At 42.4% G+C, this 11,138-nt stretch overlaps 1 protein-coding gene across 1 annotated transcript in view; it reads left to right on the forward strand.

Annotated features, from left to right (window-relative positions):
* CCNDBP1 (cyclin D1 binding protein 1) overlaps positions 1-2,501 on the forward strand; it is a 31,474-nt gene extending 28,973 nt beyond the window's left edge. Inside the window, exon 11 of the mRNA XM_040330274.1 lies at positions 1,974-2,501. Within this exon, the coding sequence (XP_040186208.1) occupies positions 1,974-2,082 (109 nt within the window). The 3' untranslated portion in view covers positions 2,083-2,501. The remainder of the gene's footprint in view (positions 1-1,973) is intronic.
* Positions 2,502-11,138: the final 8,637 nt, after the last annotated feature.

The following is an 11,138-nucleotide window of genomic DNA, read 5'->3' on the forward strand; positions in this document are numbered from 1 at the left end:
AGTATTTGATACGGGGAAACATGATTGTTGGGAGTATAAATCACAATAGTCATAATTAATAGATTGAATACAAGGAAGCAACATGCATCCAATATACATCATATGGGAATTTAAAATTCATCATAAAAACGGGCTTGTCTTCACACCCTTTATTGGAGACTCTACACGTTTCATGGCCTGAAGCCAATCATCAGGAGGTACGAAGGTAATTCCTTTATATTCAGCACTTCCACACAATCATCAGGAGTGAAAAATGCAAGACTATACTGAAAGATGGGGGAAAAATATAGATCTCTATCATTGTATGATTCCCTCCATAATGGTGGAACATGCAAGTAACAGAATACTAGATAGTCACTACAAAGCAGCTCAAATATTAATTGCACCAGATTTTGCACTCTCCAATTTTAGTCATCAACCCCAATAGGTTTAATTTAATAAAACTGGAGAGTGCAAAATCGGGTGCCGCTCTGCATTGAAACCAATCGGCTTCCAGGTTTTTTTATTTTTTTGTTAAAGCTTAAAGGGGTTGTAAAGTCAGAAGGCTTTTTATCTTAATCTTTACATTAAGATATAAAGCCTTCTGTGTGCAGCAGCCCCCCTCTCTGTCCAGGGATGTCCACGAGTGTCTCAGCTGTTCGAGACTCTCCCTCCTGATTGGCTGAGACACAGCAGTGGCACTATTGGCTCCCGCTGCTGTCAATCAAAGTCAGTTGGCCAATCAGGAGAGAGAGGGGGCGTGGCTGGACCACGGCTCCATGTTTAAATGGACATAGGGAGCTGTGACTTGGCTCGGGTGCCCCCATGGCAAGCTGCTTGCTGTGGGGGCACTCGACAGGGAGGGAGTAGCCAAGAGCACCGAATAGGGACCCGAGAAAAGGGCGATGTTGGCTGATCTGTGCAAATCCACTGTACAGGGCAGGTAAGTATAACATATTTGTTATTTTTATAAAAAAAACAAAACAAGACTTTACAATCACTTTAACCACTTAAGACCCCAAAAAAAATGCAGCTAAAGGACCAGGCCCCTTTTTGCGATTCGGCACTGCATCGCTTTAACTGACAATTGCGTGGTCGTGCGACGTGGCTCCCAAACAAAATTGGTGTCCTTTTTTCCCCACAAATAGAGCTTTCTTTTGGTGGTATTTGATCACCTCTGCGGTTTTTATTTTTTGCGGTATAAACAAAAATAGAGCGACAATTTTGAAAAAAAATGCAATATTTTTTGCTATAATAAATATCCCCCAAAAATATATATAAAAAAAAACATTTTTTTTCCTCAGTTTAGGCCGATACGTATTCTTCTACATATTTTTGGTAAAAAAAATCACAATAAGTGTTTATCGATTGGTTTGCGCAAAATTTATAGCGTTTGCAAAATAGGGGATAGTTTTATTGCATTTTTATTAATTTTTTTTTTTTTTTACTACTAATGGCGGCGATCAGCGTTTTTTTTCTTTTCTTTTTTGTGACTGTGACATTATGGCGGACACTTCGGACAATTTTGTCACATTTTTGGGACCATTGTAATTTTCACAGCAAAAAAATGCATTGTTTACTGTGAAAATGACAATGGCAGTTTGGGAGTTAACCACAAGGGGGCGCTGATGGGGTTATGTGTGACCTCATTTGTGTTTCTAACTGTAGAGGGGTGTGGCTGTAGGTGTAATGTCATCGATTGTGATTCCCTATATAAGGGAACACACGATCGATGACAGCGCCACAGTAATATTGGCCCTGTAACCTTTATGCTTGATTGTATGACTCTGGGAGGAGCATCGCTGCTCAGGGGCAAAAATCAAGTGTGTGTGTGTGTGTGTGTGTGTGTGTGTGTGTGTGTGTGTGTGTGTGTGTGTGTTTTTTTTTGTTTTTAATTTGTTATAATATCTTGTGTTCTACAAAGTAAAGCAAACTATTGTTTTAAATCCCAAGAATAAATGTTGTTATTGTGTCTTATGTCTTTTTGCTTATAGGTCAAGCCATGTATGTCCTGACAGTGAAACCAGTTGGGTGCAGTTTCTCAGCAATGCCATTGATCACAACATGAACAAAGTTAAAAGCTTAACCCAGTGTGCTCTTTGATTAAAGAACTCCATATTCCTAATCCATGGATTCCAAAGCTGGGAGGTTCAGCTTCAGCAAGTCCCATTGAAGCTTCTGAGTGAAGTGGGCTTTATATGTAAGGATGAGACATTTTCATAAATCCTTCCCAGGACATAAAGGATTCTTCTGTTCTAGACTTTGTTTATCCAGCATTCATAGCAAGTGTGTTTTTCATTGGAAGGTCTTTGTCCACCCAAAATTATTATTTTACTTAGGTTGAGGTGTGATCTCTGCACCTGATTTCCTCTTCTTTAGGCTTGCTGTTGCCATTTAGACAGACGCTTTCCTTGTTTTGGATTTTTTTCTTTGCTTGGACTACACAGGGGCAGAAGTGCTTCAGCAGTTTTAGGTGGATCAACGCTGTATATAAATAAATCGAATATAGTGCTGAACAGAAATTGGTTAAAGGGTATGTAAAGGTACCGTATTTATCGCGGTATTTATCGCGTATACCGCGCACCCCTAAAGTTGCCCCGAATCCTGTGGAAAAAAAGTTTTTTTTGTACTTACAGTTTTGGTGTCTTGCGCGGCGGCCACGTCGGGTCCGGCGTCCGTCTGCGGCTTCGGGTGTCCTCTTCGTCAGGTCCGGCGTCCGTCTGCGGCTTCGGGTGTCCTCTTCGTCCCGTCCGGCGTCCTTCTGCGGTGTCCTTGCGTCCTCCCCGCGCCGAGTTTGAATACTGCGCCGACATATACAGAGCGCAGTACACTCGTGTATTGTCGGCAATGCTCGGCAACTCTCGCGCTGACGTCCTGTACGTCCAGGACGTGAGCGCGGAAGGAGCCGGGACTGCCCGACTATACCTGAGTGCACTGCGCTCGGTATATGTCGGCGCAGTATTCAAACTCGGTGCGGGTATCGGCGTATACCGCACACCCACGATTTTGCCCTGATTTTCAGGGCAAAAAAGTGCGCGGTATACGCCGATAAATACAGTAATTTTTTTTTTTTTTTACATAACAAACCTTTTTATACTTGCCTCCACTGTGCAGCTCGTTTTGCACAGAGTTCAGGCCCCGAACCTGGTCTTCTGGGGTCCCTCGGCGGATGTCTCGGCTCCCCCTCGCAAGAACTCATCACCTTCATGCAAGCTTGCATGGTGAGGAGTTCTTGTGGGCGCGCTCCTGTGATACAGCTGGCGGCTATAGCCACTCACTGTATCACTCGGCCCCACCCCCCCCCGGCACGCAGGGTCATTGAATGTGATTGACAGCAGCGCCAGCCATTGGCTGCGCTGCTTTCAATCAACCAATGAATGAGCTAAGAAGCCTGGCTGAGAAGCAAGCACGTTCACGGCGCGGGACTTTCGAGGGGTCAGGTAAGTAAGCGGGGGGGGCCGCTAATCGGCAGATGTTTTTTCACCTTGATGCATAGAATGCATTAAGGTGAACAAAACTTTTACCTTTACAACCCCTTTAAAGTTTTAGTGAAAACTTAGGAAAGGTTTTCAGGAAAACCATTTTCTTTGCATATGCCTTATTTTTATTTTGTATCTAGTTGAGCTTCTTTGGCAGCACAAAGTTCTCAGCTCCAGCAGCATACTGCAGAGAGGAACGCTGAGCTCTGCAAGTCGGCAGTGGTGTCTCTGCCGTGGGGTTACATGACCCTCGCTGAGTCAGTCCGATATCTCTGCCATCAGGAAAGCCCAAGAACCGCTGTATAGAAAATGCTGCCTTCACACACAGCTTGGTGGTCCTCTGCAGCATGCTGTTTGGGCAAAAAACTTTGTACTGCCACTGGAGCTGAACTGGACCACAAATGGTATGACATGCAGAACACTGTTTTTCTACACATCTATACAATAAAATATAAACCTTAACTGGGCTTCATGGCTTAAAAGGGTCACTAAAGGAAACATTTTTTTTTGCTGAAATGACTGTTTACAGGGTATAGAGACATAAAAGTTAACTGATTCCTTTTAAAAATGGTTACAAATAGATAAAAATCAATCATATAATGTGCCTGCAGGTTAGTTTCACTTTTAAACTGGTTTCATGTTCCCGTGAACTAGAGAGACACACAGAAAAAAAAAAAAAAAAATCCAGGGCAGTGTTTTGTTTTTAAAATGAATCTGATTGGTTCTGTTAAGTTTTAGACACACAGTAATGACAGCTTAGACCACCGTGAAAATCTCCCAGTACTGTGGTTATAAGGAAACAGACAACCAGAAAGTGTGGAGATCAGAGCAGAATTACAGCAACTTCAAAGCAAAAACGAACAATGAGGACATGAAACCAGGACTGCAGTAAGGTAAAGGAAGCTATTTAGCTAAAAAAAAATTCCTTTAGTGACCCTTTAAATAAAAATCAAAGTGCTGTTTACCAGATTTATAGGGGCACCATGCTGCTTGCATTGCTGACAGAATTTAAAAAAAATCCCATCTGTATGAAGTGGCTGCGCTCAGAGATGACACCCAGCCATCCCAAGAACATTGAGTGTCGGCAGATAAACTCAGCAAATCAGATCGTCTAAAGCATGGGTCTTCAAACTGGCCCTCCAGTTGTTCAGGAACTACAATTCCCACCATGCCTAGTCATATCTGTGAATGTCAGAGTTTTACAATGCCTCATGGGATGTGTAGTTCCGCAACAGCTGGAGGGCCTTAGTTTGAGGATCCCTGGTAAAGCATACCCATCCTGCTAAATACATAGCTGAAATTCATGTATGTAAACTCCTTTACCTGCCAGCATATGTGCTTCTGTTCAGCTAATCTTTTGGCTCACTCCTGTTACATTGCATGTGCAGGAGGGTGACCCCACCATGTGTTGTGTATCTGCAGCTTCCCCTGTCGCCTGCTGGCTCAATGAACTGTTTAAGGAACTCCATCTGCTCTTTACCCCTCCTGTGCATTGTTTAAATATCTCTCCTCCTAGCTCCTGGTGCTTCAGAGCATGATAGATTGGCAGCACTGTCTAATGCAAAGTGCTTTACTCCACCTTATTTATTTTATGCGGGGGAACCTTGCAGATACAATTCAGGCAGATATGCTTGCAATTATTTAAAAGCAGAAATGAGAAATGGGCTGGCTGCCATTATTGGCTTCATGCTGAAAATGCTGAATTTCTGGCTGTCTTTGGCTTAAATGCTTTCTGAGTCACTGAGCTGGAACAAACATGCAATCAAAGTAGATCTAAACCCTAACTGGGTGGCAGTTTGCTAAAGCAGTATGCATCATTATCATTATTATTTTTTTTCTTTAACCACTTGCCGACCGCCGCTCGACTATTTACGTTGACAAAATGGCGCGTACAGGTAGGTTCATTTAAATCTCACAAGTGCGGTCGCGGGTCCTTTGTAAACGAGGCATTCCCCTATTCTGCCTAGTGACATCAGTGATGTGTTGCGTGTAGCCACGCCCCCCTAACAGAATCACTTCCTAGGGAACACTTAACCTCTGCAACACCACCTAGTGGTTAACCCCTTCACTGCCAGTGTCATTTTTACAGTAATCGGTGCATTTTTATAGCTCTGATCGCTGTAAAAATGACAATGGTCCCAAAATGGTGTCAAAAGTGTCCGATGTGTCCGCCATAATGTCGCAGTCCTGATAAAAATCGCTGATCGCCGCCATAACTAGTAAAAAATAAATTAATAAAAATGCCATAAAACAGTCCCCTATTTTGTAGACCCTAACTTTTGTGCAAACTGATCAATAAACGCTTATTGCATTTTTTTTTTACCAAAAATATGTAGAAGAATACGTATCGGCCTACACTGTTGAAAAAATATATTTTTTTTATAATTTTTTTGGGGATATTTATTATAGTAAAAAATAATGAATTTTTTTCAAAATTGTCGCTGTTTTTTTGTTTATAGCGCAAAAAATAAAAATCGTAGAGGTGATCAAATACCGCCAAAAGAAATCTCTATTTGTGGGAAAAAAAGGATGTAAATTTTGTTTGGAAGCCATGTCGCACGACCGCGCAATTGTCAGTTAAATCGACGCAGTGCCGAATTGAAAAAAAGTGGCCTGGTCTTTGACCACCAAAATGGTCCGGGGCTGAAGTGGTTCATAAAATAGTTTGTCTTTTTGGCATCTCCATCCTTCCCCTGCCTCCTCCTTCTGCATACATTTGCTACAGCATTGGCTGCACACAATTGCTGTGGACTGGTTTCTTCACAGGCAAAGCTGGGAGACGGCTGTCCCTTTAACCCCTTCCCGACCACCGCATGTACATATACGTCGGCAGAATGGCACGTACAGGCACATTGGCGTACCTGTACGTCCCTGCCTTTCCGCGGGTCGGGGGTTCCGATCGGTTCCCACGGGGAGTGATCCGGGACGACGACGCGGCTATTTGTTTATAGCCGCTCCGTCGCGATCGCTCCCCGGAGCTGAAGAACGGGGAGAGCCGTATGTAAACACGGCTTCCCCGTGCTTCACTATGGCGGCGCATCGATCGAGTGATCCCTTTTATTAGGGAGACTCGATCGATGATGTTAGTCCTACAGCCACACCCCCCTACAGTTGTAAACACACACTAGGTGAACACTAAATGTTACAGCGCCCCCTGTGTTTAACTTCCAAACTGCAACTGTCATTTTCACAATAAAGAATGCAATTTAAATGCATTTTTTGCTGTGAAAATGACAATGGTCCCAAAAATGTGTCAATTGTCCGAAGTGTCCGCCATAATGTCGCAGTCACGAAAAAAAACGCTGATCGTCGCCATTAGTAGTAAAAAAAAATAAAAATGCAATAAAACTATCCCCTATTTTGTAAACGCTATAAATTTTGCGCAAACCAACCGATAAACGATTATTGCAATTTTTTTTTGCAATTTTTTTTCTACCAAAAATAGGTAGAAGATTACGTATCGGCCTAAACTGAGGGAAAAAAAAAATGTTATATGTTTTTGGGGGATATTTATTATAGCAAAAAGTAAAAAATATTGCATTTTTTTTCAAAATTGTCGCTCTATTTTTGTTTATAGTGCAAAAACTAAAAACCGCAGATGTGATCAAATACCACCAAAAGAAAGCTCTATTTGTGGGGAAAAAAGGACGCCAATTTTGTTTGGGAGCCACGTCGCACGACCGCGCAATTGTCTGTTAAAGCGACGCAGTCCCGAACTGTAAAAACACCTTGGGTCTTTAGGCAGCATATTGGTCCGGGGCTTAAGTGGTTAAAACTGGTACCTGAGCAAGAACCTTCATGGAAGTATTGCCAAGGTATTCATTTAATACAAGTGACAAATTCAATAGGATTGAAAACGGCTCTTGAAATTACATTAACATGTTAAAGCATGAATTGGATTTTTTCGTACAATAGTTTTTATTGAGAGGAATTTTCAGAGTACAAAAGTAGAAAACACTCACATGTATTCCCATGAAACATTCGGGAAAGTCAAACAATATTAACAACTCCAAAGATAAGCAGATTAATCAGAGTAGAGCATATGAGTATGGGTGAGACATTCACAATGCAACATCAATTAACGCAGGATAGGGGTACATGGTACATGAGTCCCCATCCTCGTATCATACTCAGAGGAGTACTGAAGGAGTACAGCGGGGGGGAGAACATGTGGTGAGAAAGAGAGTCAGGGGGGCGGGGGGGGGAGGGGGGGAAGGGAGTGAGGAGAGAGAGAGGAGAGGGAAGGGGGGGGGGGAGGAGGAGGATGGGGATGGGGAGAAGCAGGGGGGGGGGGGGGATGAGATGGACACTCGTGGGAACATTGTAATTAAATTCTTTTTTAGGTAGTCGTTTAGAACATATCAAAATGAACATGGCATGAGGAAGACATTTCAAATTCACCCGTTCACTTCACTTTGAACCAAGCATGAATTGGATTTTGATTGGGTGTAGATAGACTTCATAATTGTTTCAGGTCATTGACTCAGAAAGCATTGAAGACAGCGGATCAACTTGATTTTCAAGAAACTATTATAGGACGGCAATGACTTCCTATTTATTTGTATCGGTGCAGGACTTCATTGTTAGTGGTTGTAAACCCTTCATATACACAGTGAAGTAAAGGGACTGGCCTCAGGTGATACACAGAGATTAAACAAATCCTCCAACATAAGTTGTACCTGTTTTATCTGCAGTATTCTCTTCTCTACAGCTGTTCAATGTGCTGAATTATAAAGCTTGTCCAAGAGTTCAGAAAAAGGGGGCAGAGACACTCTTCAGAGCTCAGTGAGGAGAGCTCTGAGAGCCGATTGGAGGCAAGGGACACCCCGCCCCCTCCTCCTCCACACAGCACACAGGAACAGAGCTGAGGTTGTCAATCTGCTGGAGGTCCCTCCCCTGTCACCATTTTTCTCTTGGCGTCAGGAAAACTTTTTAGAAGTGACTCGTGCTGATCGCAGAGGAATGATGCATCAGACAAAAGTAGCACTTGGTGGTAAACCAGTATAGTATGTAGGTGCTTCAACCTTCCCACATAAAAGCTTTGCCTGGTGCTCAGACCTTAAGGCTGCTGACACCTCCAATGTACCAGAACAAGGAAAGGGAGGGTCTGCACTCAGGATGACATCCACAATAGTATTCCTTTATTAAATGCATGTACAGAGCTGTAAAACTTGGTGGTCCTCTTAAAGGGTCACTAAAGGAAAACATTTTTTTTTTGCTGAAATTACTGTTTTTACAGGGTATAGAGACATAAAAGTTAACGGATTCCTTTTAAAAATGATTAAAAATAGATTAAATTCAATCATATAATGTGCCTGCAGTTTCACTTTCGTTTTTAAACTGGTTTCATGTTTCTGTAAAGTAAAGAGACCCACAGAACAAAAACAAACAAATCCAGGGCAGTGTTTTGTTTATAAAAATAATCTGATTGGTTCTGAGGAGTTTTAGACACACAGCTTGGACCACAGTGAGAAGCTCCGATGAGATTTTTCATAAGGAGCCAGACAAGCAGGAAGTGTGGAGATCACAGCAGAATTACAGCAACTTCAAAGCAAAAACAAACAATGAGGACATGAAACCAGGACTGCAGTAAGGTAAAGGAAGCTATTTAGCTAAAAAAAAAATTCTTTAGTGATCCTTTAACTGAGACAAGTCCACACTATCTGCTTTGTTCATATTTCCTGTTCAGGTTTACTACCACTTTAAGTCTTTGAATGTTGGCCATAACCTACATCTACAGCAGGCATATGCAATTCGTGGACCTCCAGCTGTTGCAAAACTACAAGTCCCATCATGCCTCTGGGTGCCATGCTTGTGGCTGTCAGTCTTGCTATGCCTCATGGGACTTGTAGTTCTGCAACAGCTGGAGGTCCGCTAATTGCATATCCCTGATACAGTATGTGTTGGCTGAGTTCTTGATTAAACTGCAGTTTTCATTGATTAGGCAGAAGTGCAGTGATACATGACATCCATACTGGACAACAAATATGTTAAGAAGTGCATTTGGCTTGTAATGTATCTATGCAGCTAATGTTGGTTTATGTAATATCAAATAAAAATATTTATTTTTTAATCTTCTGACTTTATTTTAACCACTTGCTTACTGGGCACATAAACCCCCTTCGTTCCCAGGCGAAATTTCAGCTTCCGGCACTGCGTCGCTTTAACTGACATTTGCGCGGTCGTGCGACGTGGCTCCCAAACAAAATTGACGTCCTTTTTTCCCCACAAATAGAGCTTTATTTTGGTGGTATTTGATCACCTCTGCGGTTTTTATTTTTTGCGCTATAAACAAAAAAAGAGCGACAATTTAAAAAAAATATATATTTTTTTTACTTGTTGCTATAATAAGTATCCCAATTTTTTAAAAAAAAACTATTTTTTTTCTCAGTTAAGGCCGATACGTATTTTTCGACGTATTTTTGAAAAAAAAAAAATAAGCGACTGGTTTGCGCAAAAGTTATAGCGCCTACAAAATGGGGAACAGAATTAAGATTTTTTTTTATAATTTTTTTTTTTTACTAGTAATGGCGGCGATCTGCGTTTTTTTTTTTTTTTATTTATTGGGACTGCGATATTGCGGCGGACGTATCGGACACTTTCTACACAAATTTGGGACCATTCACATTTATACAGCGATATCAGTGCTATAAAAATGCACTAATTACTGTATAAATGTGACTGGCAGGGAAGGGGTTAACACTAGGGGGTGAGGAAGGGGTTAAATGTGTAGCCTGGGTGTGTTCTAACTGTGTGGGGGGAGGGGGGTGACTGGGGGAGGTGACCGATGCTGTGTTTCTATGTACAAGAGACACAGATCGGTCTCCTCTCCTCTAACAGCACGTGGAGCTCTGTGTTTACACACAGAGCTCCACGTCCCTGCTGTTACCGGCTGTGTCACAGACGATCGCGTGTACCCGGCGGACATCGCGGCCGCCAGGTACACGCATCGGCTCCCCAGCGATGCGGCGGCACAGTGTTTACCCGCTGCGCGCCCCCCAGAGGCGCGCGGGTAATGCTTTTAAAAAGACGTCCAGTTGGCACCTGAGAGCCGCGCTGTTGACGTCTTTTGTCAATAGCGCGGGTCTCAAGTGGTTAACTGACTTCTGACTGTTTATTTTAACATTTGATCCCACCACTGCTATTATTTATTCAGAAAACTACTACTAGACCAGCCTGCAGGTTTCTTCAGGGGTGCCTTAGCAAAATTATAAAATATTGCCCAATTTTATACAAATCGGCGGGTGCATCCAGCCTGCCTTTTAGTCACACAAAGCCACATGCTTTCATTGGGCACCATCACAACCTTCCAACCGCCTGCCTCCTAACAACCAATGGCATCATCAGTTAATAAGGAGGATATTGGGATCTAAAATCTTTCCAGATGGGTCACTAGAGTTCTCCAGCTTTGGAGCTACAGAAAGCCTTGCCCACCCAGTATGCAATTGTAGCACCCCAATACTTTTACAATTACAGAATAGTGCATGCACAATATTATTCAAGGCAGAGAAGTGAAGGCACCGGTAACTAGTGTTGAGCGGAATACGCCATATTCGATTTCGCGATATATCACGAATATATAGCCGAATATTCGTGAAATATTCGCTAAAATCGAATATTCGTGATATTTTATAAAAAAAAATTTTTTGCAAAATTGATAGCGAAATTTCGCTAATGCGA

This window comes from Rana temporaria, chromosome 12 (genome assembly GCF_905171775.1).
Source record: "Rana temporaria chromosome 12, aRanTem1.1, whole genome shotgun sequence".
NCBI lineage: Eukaryota > Metazoa > Chordata > Amphibia > Anura > Ranidae > Rana > Rana temporaria.